Source organism: Scheffersomyces stipitis, chromosome 6 (assembly GCF_000209165.1).
Source record: "Scheffersomyces stipitis CBS 6054 chromosome 6, complete sequence".
In the NCBI taxonomy this organism is placed as follows: Eukaryota; Fungi; Ascomycota; class Pichiomycetes; order Serinales; family Debaryomycetaceae; genus Scheffersomyces; species Scheffersomyces stipitis.
This window is the reverse complement of record NC_009046.1, coordinates 152,839-176,211: the sequence shown is the minus strand read 5'-3', so window position 1 is coordinate 176,211 and position 23,373 is coordinate 152,839. Positions and strand designations below refer to the sequence as shown.

Here is a 23,373-nt window from a genome sequence, read left to right as displayed (position 1 = left end):
GCCTAACCTGCGCCATAGTGTGTCATAATCTCTGTAGTGCGTCTGGTCTCATCTGTCAATGTCGTAGGACTCTTCGATGAGATGAGTAGATTCACCAGCTGAAAACCGAAAGAAGAGTCAAAATGGCTAACTTACAAAATCATATCAGACGTAGATGTCTGTTATCTTTATTTCTGTTTTCTTCCAAAACTTTGGGCCCCAAATCCGCATGCCGTTCCACGGATTTCTACCATGTTCTACGACTGGCTAAACTCTCACTGAACCACCAAATGTCGCATGACTCTTGGCAGCAGCAACGAGTCCAACACCGACTTGCACTCATTTCAGATGTCGCGCGCTGCTCTTCCCCCAGGACGACATTTCTCCGACATCACTACCAGTCAACTAAGATTGTTGTACTTAACTAAGACATGACCAACAGTGTGATTTCCACTTTTCCTACAGAAACCCCAGCATATACTTTCGATCTCTGCCGCTTGCCTCTAGTTCATCTGCTAATACCTCCTAGTGTATCACATCAGCCTCGGCTTACCGCTTTTCGTATAGTCTGTCTCCTTTTTCCCGAATCCTCGAGTTGTTACTAGTGGGAGATCCCGATCCCAGAAACAAAGACAAAAATACATCACTACAGCCTATCAAAATAGGACATAAACAGTCTCGTGACCATACCAGCTGCTTCTAAAGCGCTGAACCCTCCACTCGGCATCAAAGGACCCAGATTTGTACGGTATAGCTAACGTTCTCTAGCGCACCGTGATCTCATAGTATACTCCAGCAATAAAACCCAAAAAAGAACTACTTCGGCTTATTATCGTAAACCGACACTCATTCATAATAAAGACTATACTAGTCTATAAATCCACAATAGCCTATTGACTATTCGTTAACAGCAGTCATTGGCTTTCAATTAGTCATAGCCATCAACTACCGCAAACTATTTTATTTATAACTGTTAACAGTCACTTGCATAGTCTTTCTACTCAAAATCTGCATAAAATCATATTTCTTTCCTATTTCCACAAACCCTACGATTACCTTCTTCACTATATGTCCCACTAACGAAATTGATACTAGTCATATTTATTGAAATTCCATTACGATTTGCATAGTTCTCCTACGATATTACCATTCTATTTTTATCTGACAAACGACCTTATTTATTTGAAACATAATCTTTTGTTTATTTACAATTCTTCTGCTACTTTTCCATTCTAGACTACATTTCTTACAATATGATGGAAGAGTATAAACAATATGACAGAGGTGGCTTGTTGAGAGAAAGATACCACAAGGTCAATGACATCAGTGAAGGCTCATACGGGCTCGTCTCGGTCGCCAAAGATACAAAAAACAACAACAAGTTAGTTGCTGTCAAGTTCATCTATCCAATTGACTTCAAGAAAGACGCCAAGGATGAAAAGACCTCCAGACCTTCTTCCAGTCCCGCAAAGCTCAGATCACCCAACCCTGTCTCTGCATCGAAGCCATCCAGAAACTCGATTCTCACGGGTTTGTATGAAGAAGCACAAAAAGAAATCAGGATCCATAAAATCTTAGGCAGTCATCCAAATGTTTCTTCTTTGTACGACCACTTTGATTCATATCTTATATTAGAATATTGTTCTAGAGGTGATCTTTATGAAGCGATTCATGGTGGAAATGGTCCTTCCACCTCGCAGGATATCAAGGACGTCTTCAGTCAAGTCTTGGGTGCCTTGGAGTATTGTCATTCGCACCAAGTTTATCATCGTGATCTTAAACCTGAAAACATTTTGATTGCCGAAGACTGGACCATCAAAATTTGTGATTGGGGTTTGGCAACAACCACCAAAATCATCACCAACAAAGACGAATTCGATATTGGATCTGAAAGATACATGGCACCAGAGTTGTTTGACCCTGCTCTTGAAAGCTATGATGCTTCCAAAATAGATCTTTGGTCTGTAGGTGTGATCTTGTTGACATTAGTTTTTCACAAGAATCCTTTTCAAGTAGCCAACTACTCCGATAAGAGATTCCTTCAATTTGTGAACAACAGAGAAGCCCTTTTCGATATCTTTTCCACAATGAGCGGCGACATGTTTTCCATCACACGTTTCTGTTTGAACATTGATCCAAGCAATCGTGACTTGGCCAGTATCAAAAGTGAGTTAGAAACACTTCGCTACTTCACCATTGACGAGGAATATTGGGGTAGTGAAGAAGAGGAAGACCTTGAAGAAGACTATGAATTCGAGATGGATTCTGATTTCTACAAGAAAGACGCTACGCCTTCTCCTGAGAAGATCTCCCCTATTGTAGTTACGGTAGAATCCCAGGACGATAAGAACTCTGGGGACAAGCACATTTCCGAGTCGCTTTCGACGACCGAGTCTGAGTCGATCCACTCAAAATCGTCCCAATACCGTGTAGGATTCCAGGAAGACAGAATTCCTCATAATCACAGAGCTGACGCTCTTTTGTCTTCGAATACAGAATTGAAGCCAATTCCTATTGGAGGCAAATTCATTCGCAACACCCGTAAACCATTCAACGTTGCTTCTTATAATCAATCTCACAGTAATGCCAGATCCCTAAACAACAAGTTCAACCGTGAGGATTTCTTTACTCCCAAATCTATTTATAATCACTATATGGATAAATATGGCGAGCAAAGATTTGGAAACATTCAGAATGGTCAGAATGGCCAGAACGGCCAGAATGGAAGCAAAAGTTTTCATGGACATCACAATCACCATAGTGCGGATTGGAAGAAGAATAAGAGACCTCCTCGTTCTTGGAAGAAACCGAACAAGAGAAAGCCTCGGACCAGGTCTAATCGAAACCGTTATGGTGTTGAAAACAATCATCACCAGAATTCTAATCTGACTGACTTGTCGAGCCAACAGGCTTCTCAGAAGAAGAAAACTAGACTGGCCTCTACTTCAAAGTTGCGTAGAAGCTTCATTCCGCCAAGTGCTGGAAATTCATTGACAAACAGCTTCCATAACCTTGCTCATCCAATGGGACCTCAATCTTTAGGCTCGTCTGCAACATCTACTGGTAAGTACGTACCACCTTATTTGAGATCTCCAGCATATACAAAGTCACCAGTAATAGAGCCTCTTACTGAGGAAATTGACCGCCTAACTTTAGCAAATGACTACGATGAGGTTTTCCATTTGGAGGATGACTTTGAATTAGAAGCAGTTGACGAACCAGAAACTACCTTAGCAGAAAAGACAGAACGCCCGACCACAATTGATGACATTCTTTTCAGGAAACCAAACTACAGAGGACAAGGCGAAGCAGATCCAATTAGAAATTATGGAATCATCTATAATCACAGTAACGGTAACGGAATGGCGATTCAGAATGGCATGATTACTGGAAGAAGAAACTCTGCCCTAGGATCGTCTCATAAGAGACCTGCTTCAAATCCGATTCTTGAATCTCAAGTGTTGTCTACGTCTGCTGGTAGTGGTTCTGGAAAGTATGTCCCTCCATTCAGAAGGGGATCGCATTCTGCTGTTGCCAGTAACGGTAAACCTCTCAAGGTTGTTGATAAGAAAGATGAAGGCTACATCCATGGAAAATTACTTTCCAGTCCACTCGTTGAAATTAATAACTACACAACCAATTCTGTTCCTGTAAATGGGAGAGAATGGTTTGATTATAAGAAAGACTGGAGTGATTATGATTAGTATTGATGTTGTTTCGATCACTAATTAAATTTCACATTCATATTTCTATGTAGTTTTAAATACACACAAAATCATTACTTTCGAATTAGCCGTAGTTGTTTCTGTAAGATAGCATTACTCTGTAGAGTGGTGGGAATAGTTCTGTCTATCAATTTATCAGACTCCTTTCTGGATAGAAAGATGGTATTTGCATCTGTTGTTCCAAACTTCTTAACAAGCTTAGAGTAGAACAACCCACAAGCGTTACACAATGAACGAACACCTCCTGGACCCCTTCTCCATTCCGGTGTGCTATGTGATTGACAATGAGAGCATTTCGAAACTTTGACATTGATTTTAGATTTCCTCGGTTCCTTAGCCCTTTTCTTAAGTAAGATTGGGCGTCCTTTTTTGGGTTTTAAAGACTCTTTCGTTTTGGTTTCTGTCTGTAAAGTTTGTGGAGATTGTGTTGGAACTGGCATAGAAAGTTGAACGATCTGCTTCTTTTGTACAAGGTTCTCTTGTGGTTCAGAATAATGAAATGTCTGAATTTGTGCACTTTCTTTCTGTGCATTAGGTTCGTGTATTACAATTTGTGTCTGTTCTTCTAATGGAGGAGTAATGGGATTGTTTGACTCTTTGTCCGAAGAAATTTCTCTGAGCTTGTTGACGGAAGATTCAATATTTGTAATTGATGAAGAAGTAGCTGCAATTGTCAGCAAATGACCCTTTACTTGGTAAGACAAATTATTGAAGTTGTTATAAAGCTCCTCACTTTCTGCCAGATCTTGAGCGTTCGCTGCAACTATTCTGTTCAAAGTGCTCTTGTAATTCCATAAAGTGCTGGCGTAGTTGTTAGCATTATTAGACACTTCATTAGCAAGTCTAACAATTTGGTTCTTGTATTCATGACCACAATAAATACAGTTAGCGCAATAAGGATTCATGATGTGGAAGTTAGCTTGGCTGTGATAGTAGCAAGTTCTATTTTTGTTTAGCTGAGGAGCGGTATATGCTTTGGGGTCGGTAGTATATGGTGGTGTAGGTGACGGAGTTGGTGGAGGAAGACATCTTACCGTACTTCTTTGCAAAGAAACCTCCTGCTGAACCATTGGGGTATTGATAGAAACGAAAGTTGTATTCAACGGTTGCAAATTTTTGTTTGCAAACTTCGCATTCACAAGAATTCTTGCAGCCATTATTTCATTGTTCAAAATTTCGCTAGGGGGTGCCATTTTGTACTAAGAGTTCAGAAGAAGTTGGCTACATGTCGAAGAACAGAAAAGCTACAGTGATGGTATATATACTCTGGCAAGCATAGCATATCAAGAACCAGACTGTTAGCTATGGAGGTTGATTAAGCATAACTATTTAGCAGCTGCCAAGTTGGTAGGAGTAGAATTTTCTGTGGCAATAGACTTTTGTGCTGCTAGTGCGATCCGCAAAATAATTTCCCGAATATTAATTATGCTGTGTTATTTTCCAAGAGATACATTGTGCGCTGTTCATGACTCAAGCGCAGTAAAATTCTTAGTCAGGGGTTTATCCACTCTGTGTGGCTTCTCCTTTGAATCTACTCCTCTGGATCTAAACTTTCCTTGACAAAATTGGAATTGGGACATAGAATATGTGATATAGTTGCTCACCCCATTTTTTGAGTTGACGAAGTGTTTGTTGTTGTATTGAACCATTGGCTGTTGTTCCTGGTACCTGCTTGGTGCAGTCGTCTGCCCTAAAGAGGAATTCACTAATGCAACCAGCCTAGTAAGGGGATATGCAAAAGGCTCCTTGTCTGCCATCCTTCCTGCATCCTACCGATCTGAAACCTGTGTTGGGCTCGTTGCACGGGTGCGTTCCTACATGGGCAAACTCTGAAACCAGCAACAGGAATGCCTAGACCAGGTACCGGTTCCATAAAAAGCAGGTGGAGGCTGGTTGCGATTTTGTGGATGTTTTACATCTGGAATCTGAAACACATCTGCGGGAACTAAAACAATTGTATATAAGTTTCGCTAGATCCAAAGTAGTTTCATGGCTGAATCTAACCAAGCTTGCTGCACTTTTGTTTAGCAACTCCAAACTTCCACAACCCTGTTCAGACTCTTATTATTGTAGTTGACTGTTGTTGAATCCAAATCAACCGCACTCACTTTGTTTTCCATATTTTTCACCGTTTTTCCCACACATTAAAAGTCGTCTGGGACCTGGCCAACAAATATTTAGCTGTTGCTTGACAAAGCTATTCTAGCCAGTCTACAGTCCCAATTGAGCTTCCTTTCACCATAAACTTCACCACAGGCCAAACAGAAATTGCATTCATCACCAGTGTGCCAATTGCTCCGCTGTTACGGCCAAGAAAGCTTGAGTTACACTACCGTCTAAAAACAAAGGGTTCGCACAATCGCCATTCGCCGAATTATCCAATACCCACATTTTCGGTGAAACCGTATCGCAGTCGTCAGCACGCTAGAGTGGATAGCTTATAGTCTATAAACTGTGACTCGTCTCTGTGTCCAATGTCGCTCGTCAAACAAGAGTCTCAAACTTCAAGTCGGGACGGTATTAAGGACGATAATTCTAAACCCCAGGAGGATGATATCACCGAGTCGTTGAGACTTATAGAAGACCTTAAATTTTTTCTAGCCACAGCTCCAGCAAATTGGCAGGAAAATCAGGTTATTAGACGGTACTATCTTAACCACGATGAAGGGTTTGTTAGTTGCGTATTCTGGAACAATCTCTACTTTGTCACTGGAACCGACATTGTTCGCTGCATAGTCTACAAGTTCGAGCATTTCGGACGCACCATCATAGACAGAAAGAAATTTGAAGAAGGCATTTTTTCAGACTTACGGAATCTTAAATGTGGAACCGATGCCATTCTTGAACCTCCACGGTCGGACTTTTTGGAATTTCTCTTCAAAAACTCGTGTCTTAGAACTCAGAAGAAGCAAAAGGTATTCTTCTGGTTTAATGTGCCCCACGATAAGTTGATGGCAGATGCATTGGAAAGAGACCTTAAAAAAGAAAAAGCCGGCCAAAACCCAACAACTGTAGCCCAGAGGGAGCCAGCCAAATCATTCAAATACGACGAATCAGCGAATTTGTACACTCAATTGGCTGAACATATGGAAAAACAAAAGGTAAACAATCAGGAAATTTACGACCATAATCCTCCTGTAACTACTAATGAAAATGATAATTCGTCTCCAGAATACACCACCAGCACAAACGTAGTACTTCCAAATGTGGAGAAATCAAATGGTGAAAACTACGAATTCTTAGACCATGAAACACCAGCCCAATTCAAAGCTAACTCGGATTATGAAGACGACTTTCCGTTGGACTATTTCGATCCCAATTACGAAGATAGTTACATCACATTGGATCCCAACTACCAGTTGGGTGGATACTCCAGTATGGTGGACGAAAACTACGACAGCATCGTAGACCCTTCGGTTTTCATATATCCCACAAACACTAGCTCCGCCCCACCAGCAACCACACCCAGCTTCAACCAAGTGGCATACAATGCAGAGTATTTAATAGAGCAAACACAACCCTTGAAAACACCTTTACCTCAGATGCCCAGCGCAGTAACATTACAGCCCAAGTCAGCCAACTTCGTCGGATTCCCGTCGGCAACCGATGAATTTTTTCCAACATATTTACCTCCTTTATCAGCCAAGTACCAAACAGGATTTCCAAGAAGTACACCGACGCAAATTGTGTATCCTAATATCACCCAAGCAACACCAGAAGTTGCCTATGAAACCCTTCCACCTAATCATTCTCAATCGGAAATATATTTCCAGCAAGAACCTGAATACTGGCCACCACAGAGTGCTGCCTATGGCGGCTCTTACGAAGTGCCAATGCACTACAATCAACAGTATGTGATATTGAACGAACACGATTATGCTCCTAATGCCATGTATCAAGTAGTCAACCCTCTGTCAATGCCAATTCCTCCTCCATCAGCCGGTGCATACTTGACTCATTTCGGATTCTCTCCTCAACATGGCGCTCCTTCGTTTCGTCAGCAACAGATCAGTGCAAACATGATGAAAAAACGTCTGGCTATGGCTCAGGGTAAAACTCAAGGTATTTCAAAACCTTCGGGAGCTCGTACTACGAAAACAGCACATTTCACTGTGGAAGAAATTGCCAATCTGAAATTGACGAGGTTACTCAACCAAGACAACCATGAATCGGCAAGACCAGCAAATGACGGAATGATGCCTACTCCTGTTTCTTCTGCCAATCCATCTGACGATAAAAAATGACTGTAGAATTCTTAATTAATACATCAACGCTGCATGGTGCATGAACTACAGCTATTCCAGAAATAGAATCGTAGTTTATGTCACTCTACTTTACTTCATTTCTACAATGTTTTATCTATGTTAATAAATTCTCTGCTTATTATTTCAGTGTAAAATTCTAGCTCTTTGGGTCTTGACTATAGTATTCCACCAATCTTCTCTGGCTTGGGGAAAATCTCTGAATGATTCCGTCTAGAATTGTGTTGTCGGGAGATTTTCCCGCAAAACTAACTCTGGAGGATTTGACAAGCTTCCCGTAACAAAGAATAGCATATCTTCGACACTCGGCATTTCTGCTATTAACAAAGTTCCTAAGAACTCGATCAATCTGTTGAAGAATTGAATCACTTAACAATTCTGGGATTGATGTGGAATCCAAGACTTTTGAAAGTGTCCCCAAAATGAATGTCAGTGCTCTCGATAAGTGGTCGCTTGTAAATGAACTGAATAAAACATCAAGCAATTCATCACTCCGGTAAAGACCAGAAAGAATTTCGGAGGAAATATCACGTAGAGCAAACGCGATCTCGTTTTCAGAATCTGGAAGGCATGCAACATTGATCAATGTTGTCCATAAGTTGGCCAAGTCTAGTTTCGAATGGATGATTAATAATTGCTTCAATAATACTAATCCTCTGACTTTGTTGGTAATGGAAACTTTGTTGCAATCATGGAAAAATTGCCAGAGAGATTCCTCCATTAATTTGGCTCCTTCATTTTCATAGTACTTAACAAACTCGAATCCAAACCTATGCATATTCTGAAGTAAATCAAGTGCAGTTGTTAAGGTCTTAGAATCTAATTCTAACGACTTCAAACTCTCGCATACATCCATCAATAACTCACTGTAATCGTCTTCAGTAGTTTCATTGTCTTCGACCTCGTCATCGTCTGATTCGAGTTGCAATCTTGCAACCTGAAAGTTAAACCAATTGAATTCTGAATATCTGTGTTCCTTTAGTTTCTGAGGAGAACCCTTCGAATCTTCATAAATTGCAATGGGTTTATTTCTGTTGGAGATGCTCTTCAACGGATCAACCTTATCAAGAAAAGTCTGGAGTTGGACATTCTGGTCAATGAGAGAGGGCGGCTGCTCGCATATTTGAACCTGAGCTAAATCTTTAGCCAATTCAATTGAGTGATCTCCATTAGTTCTGTTGAACAATCCAGATTTGATACTACTGGACGAATCAAGAAACACATTTTCGTCAGTGGCCCTGTTTTTGGGACTATCGTGTTGATCCATGGATAAATCAGCTACTCCTTCAATGGCAGCATGCAAAGAATTGGATTCGGAGAGCTCTCCGGCAAGAGCTGGTGTCGAATTTCTGTCGTTGGCAGCGGGATTGTCAATATCCATACTATCACTATATTCTTTCACAGGATCTTCAGATTTACTTTCATGATGGTTGAATCCTTGAAATTGAGCTGCAATATTCTTCTGAGAATCATTTGCACTTTTGGGAATGAAATTGTAATCATCGTTGTCTTTCCTTTCTGGCCATATCATAGTAAAATCTTGATTTGTTTTGACTGGCGAGAAGCCGTCATAGCTATGGGTCTTTTGAACTTCGGTCAACTCAAATAAAGAATTAGGCATTGTATTGGGAATATTCTTCATACTTAGTGTATGGTCGATTCCAACAATATATTCAACTTCTTCTTTTGTATTGATGTCAACAAGATCCAATTCGGATACGAATAGCGCTATATTGATTGAATAAAGCTTAGCTAGTAATTTCGAGAACTCAGGGTAAATATCAGTTGATTTCAAAATGCTTACCAACTCCAAAAAGTTTGAAGTGACTTTCAGAAAATAACTGTCTCGAATCGGTATCTTTTCAAGGCTGCTCTGAAGGAAAACCACAATCAATTGAATGATGCTAGATTTGTATTTGATTACTTGCATTGTAAGTTCATCATCTCCTAATATATTAGCTGTGTTGATTGAGTACGACAACAATTTGATTATCGACTCGTAGAGCTCATCGACTGTCATCATAGAGATTAAAAGCTCTATAGTTCTTCCTTCGATTGGATTAATAACTATTGAGCAAATACGAAGGAAGTCTTCAGCAGAAAAGAACTGAAAACTTCTTTTGAACAAGTTGTCATTGGATAAAAGAAGAGGTTCTAAAAGCTTCGGTTGTCTGAGAGAGATACTCTTCAATAATGAGGTTATCTCAGGAGATAGTTCTTCTTCGCCCATGATGGCATATTTAAGTAAATTGATTCCTTCCTTTATTAAATCTGTTTGATATGAAGATAAGAATTTAAGGATAGGATCTGCTTGTACATCGAAGGCTACTTCTTTAGAAGCTGGTGCTGTGTCTGTCTGTTTTGTGCGTGTTGTCTCCTGCTGCACACTCTCCTGTTCTATATCCTTTGGAGATACTCCTTCCTTGCTGGGTGGTCTTAAATCTGGCTTGTGAGAATTCGATAAGTTTCTTTCAATTGAATTTTGTCTAAATCCATTTGTAGAATTGGTCCTAGTGGCAACTCTTTTAATATGTAACTCTTCACGGTGACTCTGATCTAATTTCTGGGAATCAGACGCTTCTCTGGTTGACATTCGAGAAGAACTCAATTCTCTTTGCTTTAGTCTGAGGTCCTTGTTCCTTTCAATTATAGTTTCTTTTAAAGAGGGGCGGGATCTTTGCATATTTAGAGTAGGGGCCGAAACTTCCTCGTGTGAAACATCCTTGGGTCTTGATCTTTCCACAATTTTGATAATCTTGGGTTCCAATTTGCTCAATAACAATTCTGATTGTGTTGGCAACTTTCTCCAAAGACACCAGTATGAATCTTTTGCTATTTGTCTTACTGTTGGATTTGGATCCTTGAGCAATTTTGCTAATGCTTTCATCGCCAAATCGACCCCTGTATTTGGAGTAGATCCATGAGAAGAAAGAAAGGAATGCGAATTAAAGAAACGGGACACAGTGATTTGCAACCAAATACCACTGTACGACCTTGGTTGAACGTTTTTCTCGTTAGTAGCATTGACAATTCTTTGCAATAGTCTTGGGCTATAGGAAGCATTCGCACATATAGCAACAATGGACATATTGGCATTTGTAGAAGCTATATGCTTAGTTGCAGCACAGAGCCTAACCAAGGAAGGCATGAAAAGATCAACAAGAGAGTCAATATCAGTCTTTAAGAATATGGCGCATTCTTTTACTAATTGACAACCATGAGAAGACAATGTAGTTCGTAAAGAAGAAACTGCCTTACAGATTGCTTCGGCGGAATCTTTTAAGCCGACTATAAGATCCCTCCTATAAAGGGATGGAGCATTGCCTCGCAAAATAGATCTCATTTGAACGATATTCTTCTCACGCTGGCCCCAGTTAAATTCTGTTTCCTTGCTGTTGAATGGAGGAAGAAGGTCGTTGAATGTGGAAAGCATTTGTTCTGATCCCTCAAAGCTGACAGATCTAATTGAAGTATCTAATTCATAGTTGTACTTAGAAATGATGTCGCGAATTTCTGGAAGTAAAGTTTCTGCTTCAGACGGTATGCTTTGATGGTCTTGAACTGGAGGCGGCGTCATTTTCGTTTGAGCTGGTACTGGTACTGGTAATGGAGAAGAAGCTTTCGCTGTCGGAACTAATTCAGAACGAGAGCTCACTGTAGAAGCAGTATATCTGGGTCTGACTGGAGCATACCTTTTTTCAGTCGATTCTATTGTGGCCGTTACGCGGACGTTGCCATCACCAGCTATTACGAAATTGGAATCGGGCTTGGTTACAGAAGTAGATTCTGGGTTAATCCCTGCGATGTTTTGCATTATGGATTCTTTGATGGTATCAGGAACATTCTTAAGTTCAAGTTCGCGAGCCAAGTCGAATTTGTATAATCTGTTCTGTTTAAAATTATAGTAGTCACAGAGCAATGACTTAATAGAATTCTGTAGTTGTGTAGAATGCGACGATGGGTACGTGGCCAATAGTTTAGCTAACTGTGGAACAAACCTTGTGAGATTGAAATGCTGGTTGACATTGCTTATGATGTGGTGGAGCCAATGGACAGCTTCAAGAGTTATGTCGGTGTTTCTGTGCTTCAAGGCTATGTCTAAAATGGCACTTTCAACTTCGCGAGGTGATGAGAACCAATATGCCTCCAATGCTTTTCTTGCTGAACTCAACGTAGACGTGTTTGAATTGGCCAATCGGTTGATTATGATGGGTAAAACAAGAAAGCTTTGGTTTTTAAGCACCATTCCTGTTTTGTCTTGCATACTTACTCTCTTGATCAAATGAGCAAGGGTGCTAAAGCTGGCTACCAGAATACCCAAATCGGGAATGTCTACACCTATAGATAACGCTTCAAAATAAGTTGGAACTTGAGCAATATCAACCGCATCCTTTTTTATATTCGTCTTTAGCTTTAATACTAATTCGAGCTTTCTTGTCTGGTCGACGTCCCTCGATGCCATAATCTGGAAAAGCTCATTTGCATAGACCTTGTGGTGCAGCAGCATTTTAGATGAAGATGAAAAATGACTTTGCTGACAGAAATGAAGGGACTATATGGAAGCTGGAATGAGTTTATGTGATAAAGTAAATGTTATATATGTTGAAAATGTTCAGCAATGAAATATTAACTAGTTTCATTAATTACTTACTAAAAAGAAGAGATCAAACTTCCGTACATAGCGCGTATGGATTGTTTACATTTTTTCGCAGACACAACTGTTACCCGGCGCGTTTTACTATTTAATTCGCAACCGCATAGGCTGCAAATTTGCAATCTCCTCGTTTTACTGCTGTGATAAGAATTAAAGCGTGAAATCGTTTGATGACGATTCGCCTTATTTGACAACTTACTTACTTCTTACAGTGCCTAGTACGTTTGATTTTCTTTTTGTCTTTCTCACTATTTCTGTAAATTACTATGCCCACCGTGCTATTCATGCAAGATCTTTGGCAATCACCCACAAGGCAATGACCAATCCAGCAATACCTACACCCATGGCTCTTTGAACCTCCGGAGCTATCTTGGTCAATTCATTGGAGTCTTCGGTGTCGATACTGATATCAATCTTGCTGTAACTATGAACCGGCCTAGTTTCGTTATTGTCAGTAGCTTCCTGTTTATTGTGGTTGGAGTTGAACAAGATATCCTTCTCTACGTTGTCCAACACGATATTCTGCACATTGCCCAAGAAATCTGTAATCAACACTTCGCTGACATTTCTCTTGAACAAGTCGGTTCTTATACCCGGATTGGAATGCACGTTGTCATATGTGAACTCGTCAAAGAGCTTATTCATGGTTACTCTCGAATCTCTGTTGATATTTTCAAGGAATGCCAATGTGTAGTATGTAAATCTATCAATGACAGCTACACCAATTTCCATATCAGAATGGTGAGAGTATGATGACTCCTCAATACGAGAAGAACCCACAGCTAAAATATTTGGCGAATAGAATCTCTCATACATAGTGTTAGCTTGACAAGTGTCTATCATAAAGAAGATCTCATTGTATCTCTTCTTTTCATGCATTTGTGCGAAAGCGTCGGCAATATCGTAAGATCCGATTTCTTCAGCATCCTGGAACTTGAGGAACTCTTCACCTCCATGGCCAGTCATATAGATGAAAATGTTGGAGTTCTCGTCAGTAAGCAATCTCTTGGAACGAGGTTGGTCTTCATCCCACCTGTCAGTTAACAATCTGACAAAGTTCTCCACGGTGACCTCATACCCCCTATAATCCACTTCTATGGCATCACCATATAAATCTATAGCCTGGTCCTTGTTGTTGAAAACAGTACCTGGAAATGCATTTCTAGGATTACAAGCTATATCATCAGAAAGCATAAGAATGATTTGTGAGTCCGGTATACCCAATCTCTTGACTGTTCTGTATAAACTGAGCACATTAGCCATGTGACGGTAGTTGAACCAGAACCGTGACGTCGATACCAATACCGCCCAGTTGTTGGTATGACTTGATTTGCTTATAACTGATTCTGCCTCGTCGGTCGTAATCACCTGTGGATCAGCCGCGGCAAACGATGCCAATAGGGCAATGGCCCATACTAAACATCTCGCCAATAACATTTACAGGCGTGTAATTTTGTTTTAATGTGGTATTCTTTAAGTACTGGCAGTTGTCAATTGTTCAATATTAATAATCCTTTCACTGTGAACTACCTGTACATGTAAAGAATTGAAACGTCATCTGAAAAACGCATGTGACTCACATCATGTGATCTTTTTGCTAAATCCCCAATACCTCGATGAAAAGGAAGAGATGACCAAGCTCGTGTGAGAGCATTTGGTGGATCTTCGGTCTCGATTCTCCAACTTCTTGTCCAGTCAACGAAATAGTTTTATTTATTACGCCGTTTGCTCTAATGTCTTGCGCTGCGACGGTCTTCCTTCTACAATGTCGTCATGCCTATTCTAATTTCACTATTCATTTTCACAATTGGCTGTTTATTTTGACAATTGCCGAGGCAGTTTCGGCTGTTTTCCTTCAAGAATGGCCGGCGAACTTCAGTAAGCCAGTAAGAATACAAAAAGAGCGCTGGGTTCGTGTTTGTGAAAATCGTATTCTTGGCGCTCTTCAAAGGTGCATCTGCATACATTGTTTCTGTGGGTTCCATACCAGCACTTTGTGTACTTCCGCATGCAGCACAGGCGTTTTGTTTACTATTGGGCTGCGAGAATTCGAACCGCATGCTCGTACAGTTTGCCTTGTAGAAAAGCGGCCCAGTTGTACTCTGTTGACCAGATTTATGCCACTAGTTGATTGGCTCAGCCTTAAGGCACTTGAAGTATTCTCAGTTATATTTTGCTATTAAGGATGTAATCAGATGCCATATTCCAGCTATTGTCTACAATAATTTACAAACAATTAATCTTGTATTTATGTGAAATATGTAGGGTATCTAGACTCCTCTAGTGTATTTTATGTAGGAGTTTAAAGGAAAGCGGCGATAGCCAATGGGACAATCAAGCCCCATGCGAATGAAACGGAAGAAGCACCACCTTGAGCAATCACTGGGACAGTAGCGTTGCTGATGTTAGCGGCAGCAATTGGTGGGTGGGCAAGTGAAATGGTAGAGGTGATCTCAACAACAACAGTTGTTTCCACGTCTTGAGGAGCGACTGGGGCACCAGTTGGAACCTTCACAACGGTGTAACCAGCAGCAGAAGAAGTGGTGGCAGGAGCCTCAGTAGCTGGAGTAGAAGCAAGAGCGACGACTGGCTTGGTTGTGGCAAGAACTGGCTTGGACGAAGCTGGAGTTTCTCCGGTCAAAGGACAGTAAGTAGTGTAAGAAGTGTAGAGGTCGGTGACAACGACGTAACCGGTAGTAACAGGGCTAGCAACACACTTGTTTTCGTCACAGCTAGTGATGGTGATGACAGTGGTGTGAATGTCAGTGACAGTGGCACCAGCAGCTTCGGAGGTAACAGAAGCAATAGTAGAGTTTTCGTAGACAGCAGAGGATTCCACAACAGAGCTGGTTGCAACAGAAGAAGAAGCAACTTCAGACGAAGAAGATGGAGCTGGACAAGAGAGGGCGTTCAATACATCCTTGACTTGAACAACAAAGTTGTTACCAGCAGCATCAACGTTGGCCCAAGCACCAGAAGCATCCCACAAAGAGACACCGGCAAAAGTTGGGTCACATACGATTTGGTCGAGAACAGTCTTGATGGTGGCTGGGTCTACGTAGTTAGCAGCGTCTGGAGAAGCTGGCAAACCAACAAACAATTTGAGGTTGGCAGAAATAGATTGAGCAAATTGAGACCAGGTGTCATAGTTGAAGTCACCGTCCAATCCACAAGGGTTGTTGTAGAATTGAATGAAAGCAAAGTCAAGAAGTCCCAGGGACAACAAGTCATTGGCACCAGCATCTGGGAAGACACACTGTGGAGCAGCAGACAAGTAGTAGGTCTTGGAAGCGTCGGAAGCGAACAAGGTCTTCAATTCAGTAGCCAATTCGACGTAGCCAACGTTGTTTCCGTTTTCAACGTCGAAGTCGAAACCATCGACAACAGCATCGTCAAATGGTCTTTCATCATCGGTACCGGCACCAAACTTGTTCCACAAGGTAGTGGCGAAAGAGGTGGCATCATCAGTGGATTGGAAACCGTAGTTACCGTATTGTCCACCTAAGGACAACAAGACCTTCTTACCGAGAGATTGACAGGTCTTGATGTCTTCACCGATTGGAGGACAGTGCAACAATCCACTTGGGAAAGTAGTTCCACAGGCATTGGCCAAGTTCAAGTTGAGTGGATCTGGGAAATCGTTCAAGAAAGCCAAGTTGACAACATCAAGGTCGGTTTCTTGACAGTAGGTGGCTAAGGATTCTTGACCACCAAAACCGTTTTGGCCCCAGTACAAGGCAACGTTGTTAGTGGAAGAAAGATCGAGGGAGTAGGCTCCGCTTGCAAGCAAGACAGCAGCAGAAATGAGAGACTTGATTGGCAACATGTTAACGAAAGACTAGAGTGAGTTATCAATCAACGCAATTATAAAAGAATGGCTGAGTTAGTGGCGACTGATTGCAAAAGAAGAAAAAGCCTCGAACATGATCTATAATTCGGCGTGACATTGTCGACTACTTATATACTCCATCCAACAATTGATGAAATAATCTGCAAATTTTTATTCTATGGAAATGAGGGTTAGCGTTGCAGGCGATAGAAAATAATCCTAAAAAATACGACTCGCGACGCATCTTCGTGGCTCCAAAGACGCACAACACATACGAATCAGGCAAGCCACTGCCAGAGATGGCTTACCCTGCGAATAGACGAAACTAAATTGTCCTGTCTCCGCAAATTGGGCACAAAACTCGATTGTTAGAGCCAATCGTAAGCTAGCATGGCAAAGATTTGCGCTGCAGCTGCAGCTGCATGCAGTATCTGTCAACAACAACAGCAGCAGCAAAAACAACAACAACAACAGATTTGACCGTGTCATGCGGCCCTCCGAGCAGGCTGGGTGAAATGTCGGTCGTATTTTTTTTTTGCCGGTGAAATGAAATAATACACAACTTGGCAATACTACAGGACTTTTTCAATGAGGACTTAGACAAGCCCAAGTTTTAATGGTGTAGGGGAAGATGGCTTGTGCTCGAACTATTTGGTAGTTATAATCAAGCTTGCGTGCTAGGCAGCTGACTAAAGACCAACAAGGGTCCCGTGAAATAGACTGGATTGTTTGTTTACTCGGTTAATGAAATAGACTTCGGCTTTGTTCCGGTAATTGTAACACCAAGCTTTTCATGCATATCTCGATTACTATTTTGGTAGTCCAAAATCTCAAGGTTAAGAGCCCAAGTTGCATTCTTGATCTGAGGAATAGAAAGTTTGAACACAAACCATGGTCTGGTCTGGTTGCATCACAAGATGATATGGTAAAGATGATATGGTAAAGACAACAACATTCTTCTCCACCAATATCGCCAACTTTTACAATAAGACTAATGAGCCCATAAAGCGCGCATTTCTCTTTTGATCGACTGTATGTATGGCGCTGTATGTAACAACCTTCATTCCAGTACCGCGTCTTTGTGAGGACTTTAGAGTTTGGCAATGTAACAACTGTTTCAACTGCCTATATCCAAAATTTGCAGTTGGTCATTAGGACTACATTAGGAGTTTTTGATTGAAGCTGAAACTTTCTCCAGCTGGTCCCTAATTGTAGACTGCAATGCATTTGTTGAAATGGAATAGCTGGTTATCTACCAAAACTGTTCCTGGCGCCCTTATGCATGACAGGAAGTCCTGTTCGTGCAGTAGCAAGGGCCCACCACTAAACAGTATTGAATAGGTAAGATAAGGCAGTGTAATATTATCACTACGTAATCGAATTCTTTGGGCAACAAACCAGAATTTGCAATGCAGTTTGCAATCCAGTTTGCAATCCAGTTTAAGTTTCACCGAAAACTGTAGAAGTCTATTTTAGAAATATATTCAATCGTATAAACAATGGCATACTTGGACTAGGTGCTATAAATGTCAACACGAGTTCTCTTGTGAATGTTATGGAAGTACAATTCCAGATCTTCAGAAACGGGTTGCACATTATTATCACCTCCGGCATTCAATTGAGGTGGAGTGATGTTTATCACAGCATATGTACCATCTTCCCTAGTAGGATCTTTATTGAGTTTTATGTAGTAACCGGGATTGATCACGACTACCCCGCTAATCACCTTAACAAAGCTCTTCAAGTCAGAAGGGCTAATAAGAATATCTGGGAGCGAATCTCCCAATTCTGTTAATCCCAAGTAGGGGACTTCCAACGAAGGACCTCCTACCGAAGTGAATGACAACTCTTTACCCATAATACCTTCATGTAGTTCCGGAGGTGTAGCTGTTTGAAAAGGAGTAACTCTCTTTATTGAACCAGGAAATACAGGGTAGAATCTTCTCTGTTCGAATATGTGGTTTGCGATTCTCTCAAATCTATTACTGAACAGCTTTCCTTCTGGGTTTTCTTGGTGTACATCCTTTAAATCCTTGAACACATCGAGGTTAGAATTGGCTATCAAAACTTCGTTGACCGAAACACTTGATGGGTTAGGAACTATTCTCACGTTCTTAGGCAAGCCGAACTTCTTTCTTTCAAAAGAATCTTGTGGATATGAACAATGTTTAATAGCGGTATCGTTCACAGAGGGAATCAAAATGACTTGAATTCTCAGATCGATTTTTCTTAGTATAGGACTGATAAGTTTTTTAAACAACTCGTCGAGATTTCTGGGTGGCAGCTTATCATCGGGTATCTCGATATCTCCCAGGGCTACCATAGAGTTTGTGATGTCAATAAATGGACCGTTTAATACAACCACATGTGGTTTCATGGAGTTGTTTATTATTTCTGTTAATTTTTCAAGCTTCAGGTAATTCAAGGAGTGATGGTTGCTGAAGGGTCCTGCTGCCACCATGATCTTTAATCCATTTTCTGCGGTCATTTCCTCAAACTCCTCCAAGTCTTGTCTTGAAGACACTGCGGCTCCCAATTCTGGAATTTCTAATACTTCTTTGATAGTGAAAGATCTCCCAGTTGGGTTTCTACCTCTTAAAAGAACGATTTGTCCAGGGAAGAAGGAGTAGCCCTTCAATTGGGACAAATCCAAAGGTATTCTTTGGCCAATACCGTTAATTCTAGATGTTTCTAAGTATAATGAAGTGCTGTTGAGTTGAACGCTAGCAGTCTTATCGTAATTAGGAGAATCAGGGACGATTCTTCCACAGCAGTTGATATCAAATTGAGAGCTTATACATGGGTTTCCAAACAAGTTCCCATCCTCCTTATGGTTGTCTATATAAAGTTGCGTAAAGCTATCGATTTGATCATCTAGAACATCGGCACTTTCCAACAACTTCATAGACATGGTACGGTACTTAAACTTAGACGCATCGAAGTTGTACATGAGCTTGTAAGGCTTCAAGCTAGTGGCTGGATCTTCGTCAAGCTGGACAAATCCTGGGAGAACATCGATTTCTGGGTTCAATGTTTCGATGATAGTATTGGATTCCTGTTTCTTGGAGACATTGGGAGTTGAAGGGGACTGGAAAGTGTTGTTTGCCGTGTTGAAGTCAGCTGGAGATGAGGCATTGAAGTCTGCTCTTGGAGTTTTAAAAGCAGGAGTTGCTTCCTCTATGACTTTACGTTTCTTCAAATTTGGTGTAGAAGGAATAACTGGACTGGAAGAGTTGAAATCAGCATTGGACCTGATGATAGGTTTCTTCTTGATGTTGCTTCCTTGGATGTCTCGCGCTCTTTTGGCAGTAGGAGTTGCTCTGGATGTAGACAACGACGATTGGAGGTACTTTTGGAATCTGTCGATGTTCTCAATGGTTAAGTCTAAGTTTTCTTGTACTTCGGCTACGTTGAAGGATTCCCACTTGATGTATAAATCATCACTGGAAAGCTGGTAAAGCAGCATCAAAGTTCCAAGCTCTTTACAAACATCTTCGGTGAGAAGGTCTGACAGACCGAATGAACTCACGAGCTCCTTCCTTATTGCGTCGATTTCAACTTGTGTAGACATACTTCGGTGTTAGCCTGATATCTCTAGAAATAAAAATTGAAATTTCAATTATTTACAATTTAGAGTTAGTATCGACTGAACGCGTATACAAACTACGCGTATGCAGACAAAAGGTTCCATTGTCGTGGACCACCAAATCTAAGATGCATTTAGTGCTATTTTTCGCAGTCACCACTGTACAGCTAAGATCTCAAGAATATGAGAAAACGAAGTGGTTATTGATTATTAATAAATCCACCCAAACAAACGTTTCAATAATTCGTGATAGCGATCTGATTGCAACTTTGCATCAGCTGTCTTTTCAGCACGAGCAGACGACCAGCATTTTGTTTTATCGTATGTAGCAATATAGGCTATAGATTCTAGAGGTAACGTCTGGTATGAATCGCAGTGTCTCCAAACCGAAGTAATCTGGTTATGAAATGGTCCAAATTATACAAGTTATCTTATTAGACTGTGGAAGGTTGCAGCACCCAAAAATTTAATTTTGTGAAACTTTTAGCTTTCAATGTTAGGTACATGCATTTGGATCATTATATACTTGGTTTAAACTGAGAAAAATCGATGCCAAAGTTGACACTACAATGAAGACACTAAGTCTAAATTTCTACGCTATTTTATGCTGCTGTTTGGTGTTTACCCCCTATCTTAATATAGTACATTGTTATTACTCGACTCATACTTAAACCTGAAATGGTTGCAAAATGCACGAAAACTCAATCCCAGTTTTTACACGTGCTGTCATTCGGAAATTCTATCAATATCTAAGTACAAGGAATAACCTTCAGTGTTAACGATTAATTACAAGAATACTTTTTGATTATGTGGTTTTTGATTTCTGGTTTATTTGGCAACTTCTTCTGTAGAAGCAGCTGGAGCAGCAGAAACTGGTTCTGGGGCTGGGGCAGCTTCTGTGGTTGAGGCTGGTTCAGCAGGAGCTGGAGTAGCCGTCTCAGAAACTTGCTTGGTTTCAGGAGTTTCGGTGGTTTCAGGAATGGCTTCCGTAGATTCTGGCTTGCCATTCTCCTTCTTGTCGTCTCTCTTGGCCTTGAAGTTCTTCTTGAATTTTTTGTTACCACGATGGTTATCGTTGAAACTGTTTCTTCTCTTGGTGACATCGTTGACGCCGAATCTCTTTCCGCTTTCTCTCATTTCTTGGAAAGTCAATAAGGACATCTTCTTCAAGAGCGTTTTTTTGTCCACGCCTTCGTCATCAGCTTTTACAATTCCCTGGGGATAAGTGATTTCCAATTTGTTGAGGATGAATTCGGCATCTTCTTGACTTTTCAATTCGATGTCGACAACACCAAAGAATTCCTTCTTGACTCTGCTCTTGATTCTACGCAAAGAGTTGAAACCAGATTCCTTTGGCAAGTTAGGAGCAATCTTGGTGTTGAACCAGTTTTCCAAATCTTCTTGTTCAGCTTCGGTTGGAAAGCCTTCGATGTGGACGGTGTTTCTTTTTCTGGTGTTCTTTACTTCGTTGAAATCCTTGACTGGATCCTTTCTTCTTATCAGTTCCTCGTTGGCAGAAAGAACTAACTTTTCCGATTCTTTCAAAGCAGCGATGACTTTTTCTTCTGGGCGGTATTGTCTCATTCTTCCGAAGGTCAAGATGGTTTTCAACTCAACCCAGCCATCGTTGGCTTCGTAAATTTTCCATAAGAACTTGTCTGTCTGCAAATTAGAGTCAGAGAAGTAGAATTCCACTTGCTTTCTGACTTTTTCTTCAAAGTCTTCACCCTTGTAGATGGAGTCGGACATGTTCCTTATCTATATATTTTCAGTGGAGCTGTTAGTGTTGGAAATGGAAATTGGTCTGTTCGCTAAAGTAAAAAATCTGTCCAGATCGATCCTAAGGAATGAACGAGAAGACATCGCTTTGCGAAAAAGTTATGTATTATGCAGGATTTGTTCTATATGAAAAGAAAGATGTGCCAGACCCTAATATGACTGTAATAACAATAGAGTATGAAGTAAAAGCAATTAGAATGGAAGAACGGCCTCTATCTGTTATTTGTTCTCAGTAAACAATTCTGAGCAGGATATTAAATTGCTGAAGGTTTTTAATTTTGCTCATTATTGTACAATATTTTCTAAAATATTGGTTTTATTTCTAACGCTAAGTCTTAATTTCAAATAAGTTACTTACAATAATATACCATTTTTAGGAAAGCTTCCTGACAAAGTAATCCTGATAATTAAACAGTTTAAAACCATGGCAACACATACGTGCTTCTCTGTATCTGAAAGAAGCATCATAATTTGACTCTATTAGTCACAGTAGAGTTCTACTGAAATTTCAATAAACTCACGTGACCAATTTTTTTCATTTGCATCAATTTGTGTTCATACTAGCGAATTGTAGATCATCAGATATTTCAGAACCTTGCTAGCCTTCGAAGCTCCGTTCCCAGAGAGCTAACGCATTTATATTGTATTCTACAGCGTATAAACATGTCTTCTGCATTTCTTCAAGTTTCAGCTAAACGTCAGAGGGAACTTGTAGCCAACTACAATACTGTACTTGAACAAGTCCAATCTTTAGCCAAGAAGCATTCTAATGTTCCTGTCAGACTTGTAGCTGTTTCAAAATTGAAGCCTTCAGGTGATATCATGGCATTGTACAATGCCGGTGTGCGTCATTTCGGAGAAAATTATGTCCAAGAATTAATTGGCAAATCCAAGGAGCTTCCAAAAGACATTAAATGGCATTTCATTGGAGGTATGCAATCAGGAAAAGCCAAGGATTTGGCGAAAGGTGTAGAAAGTTTATTTGCAGTTGAAACAATAGACGCTTTGAAGAAATGTAAGCAACTCGACAACACGAGATCCAGACTCGATGGTGCACCTATAGAGGTGTACTTGCAAATTAATACTTCTGAAGAAGATCAAAAGTCAGGCTATTCATTATCTAACTTAACTGAGTTATACGAAACTATTGATTACATTTTATCTGACGAGTGTAAGAAGTTGAAACTCGGCGGTCTCATGACAATTGGATCGTTTGCAGAATCCCATACAGATGGAGAAGAAAACGAAGATTTCTCAAAGTTGGTGAACTTGAAGAAAATTGTAGATGAAAAGTACAAATTAAACTTGCAGCTCAGCATGGGTATGTCGTCCGATTTCGAGCAAGCTATCAAACAGGGTAGTACCAGTGTTAGGGTTGGAACGTCTATCTTTGGCGCCAGGCCACCAAGAATTTAATGTACATACACTTGGACAAAGAGATATTACAATGAACGATGATTATGGCAATACAAAATGTAACGTATACTGGAAAACGAACTGAAAACTTACTAACACATAACTTGAAAATGTAGTTGAGAATTTACATCAAACACAAACCA

General features: G+C 40.6%; 9 protein-coding genes across 9 annotated transcripts; 3 read left to right on the top strand and 6 right to left on the bottom strand. All coding sequences in view use genetic code 12, as the record gives it.

Moving 5' to 3' along the window:
- The first annotated feature begins 731 nt into the window (after window positions 1–731).
- Window positions 732–3,759, top strand: KSP2 (serine/threonine protein kinase). Its single transcript, XM_001385688.1, has one exon. It carries the CDS (start codon window positions 1,233–1,235, stop codon window positions 3,681–3,683), a length of 2,451 nt encoding a protein of 816 aa, XP_001385725.2. The 5' UTR covers window positions 732–1,232; the 3' UTR covers window positions 3,684–3,759.
- GAT2.1 (GATA-family of DNA binding protein-like protein) lies at window positions 3,758–4,897 on the bottom strand (the record flags this gene model as incomplete). The annotated part of the gene is made up of 1 exon (XM_001385328.1): window positions 3,758–4,897. One exon carries the CDS (start codon window positions 4,895–4,897, stop codon window positions 3,758–3,760), a length of 1,140 nt encoding a protein of 379 aa, XP_001385365.2.
- A 1,281-nt stretch (window positions 4,898–6,178) lies between these two features.
- On the top strand, window positions 6,179–7,948 carry PICST_84653 (STE-like transcription factor; the record flags this gene model as incomplete). The annotated part of the gene is made up of 1 exon (XM_001385687.1): window positions 6,179–7,948. The coding sequence occupies one exon, from the start codon at window positions 6,179–6,181 to the stop codon at window positions 7,946–7,948; it is 1,770 nt and encodes a 589-aa protein (XP_001385724.2).
- A 117-nt stretch (window positions 7,949–8,065) lies between these two features.
- On the bottom strand, window positions 8,066–12,591 carry PICST_78610 (putative mitotic spindle protein). The gene is made up of 4 exons (XM_001385327.1): window positions 11,708–12,591; window positions 10,571–11,527; window positions 9,350–10,522; window positions 8,066–9,106 (listed from the first exon to the last, which is right to left on the bottom strand). Exons 1-4 carry the CDS (start codon window positions 12,471–12,473, stop codon window positions 8,106–8,108), a joined length of 3,897 nt encoding a protein of 1,298 aa, XP_001385364.2. The 5' UTR covers window positions 12,474–12,591; the 3' UTR covers window positions 8,066–8,105.
- A 255-nt stretch (window positions 12,592–12,846) lies between these two features.
- On the bottom strand, window positions 12,847–14,095 carry PICST_90137 (predicted protein). The gene has a single exon (XM_001385326.1). It carries the CDS (start codon window positions 14,055–14,057, stop codon window positions 12,903–12,905), a length of 1,155 nt encoding a protein of 384 aa, XP_001385363.1. The 5' UTR covers window positions 14,058–14,095; the 3' UTR covers window positions 12,847–12,902.
- Window positions 14,096–15,255: 1,160 nt separating this feature from the next.
- Window positions 15,256–16,446, bottom strand: CHT2 (chitinase 2 precursor; the record flags this gene model as incomplete). Its single annotated transcript, XM_001385325.1, has 1 exon — window positions 15,256–16,446. A coding segment is annotated over one exon (1,191 nt), but the record flags the coding sequence as incomplete, so codon positions are not given.
- Window positions 16,447–17,916: 1,470 nt separating this feature from the next.
- POL12 (DNA polymerase alpha-primase complex B subunit) lies at window positions 17,917–20,020 on the bottom strand (the record flags this gene model as incomplete). The annotated part of the gene is made up of 1 exon (XM_001385324.1): window positions 17,917–20,020. The coding sequence occupies one exon, from the start codon at window positions 20,018–20,020 to the stop codon at window positions 17,963–17,965; it is 2,058 nt and encodes a 685-aa protein (XP_001385361.2). The 3' UTR covers window positions 17,917–17,962.
- A 650-nt stretch (window positions 20,021–20,670) lies between these two features.
- Window positions 20,671–21,808, bottom strand: PICST_78927 (predicted protein). The gene has a single exon (XM_001385323.1). It carries the CDS (start codon window positions 21,782–21,784, stop codon window positions 20,864–20,866), a length of 921 nt encoding a protein of 306 aa, XP_001385360.2. The 5' UTR covers window positions 21,785–21,808; the 3' UTR covers window positions 20,671–20,863.
- A 669-nt stretch (window positions 21,809–22,477) lies between these two features.
- Window positions 22,478–23,230, top strand: PICST_48387 (predicted protein; the record flags this gene model as incomplete). Its single annotated transcript, XM_001385686.1, has 1 exon — window positions 22,478–23,230. The coding sequence occupies one exon, from the start codon at window positions 22,478–22,480 to the stop codon at window positions 23,228–23,230; it is 753 nt and encodes a 250-aa protein (XP_001385723.1).
- Window positions 23,231–23,373: the final 143 nt, after the last annotated feature.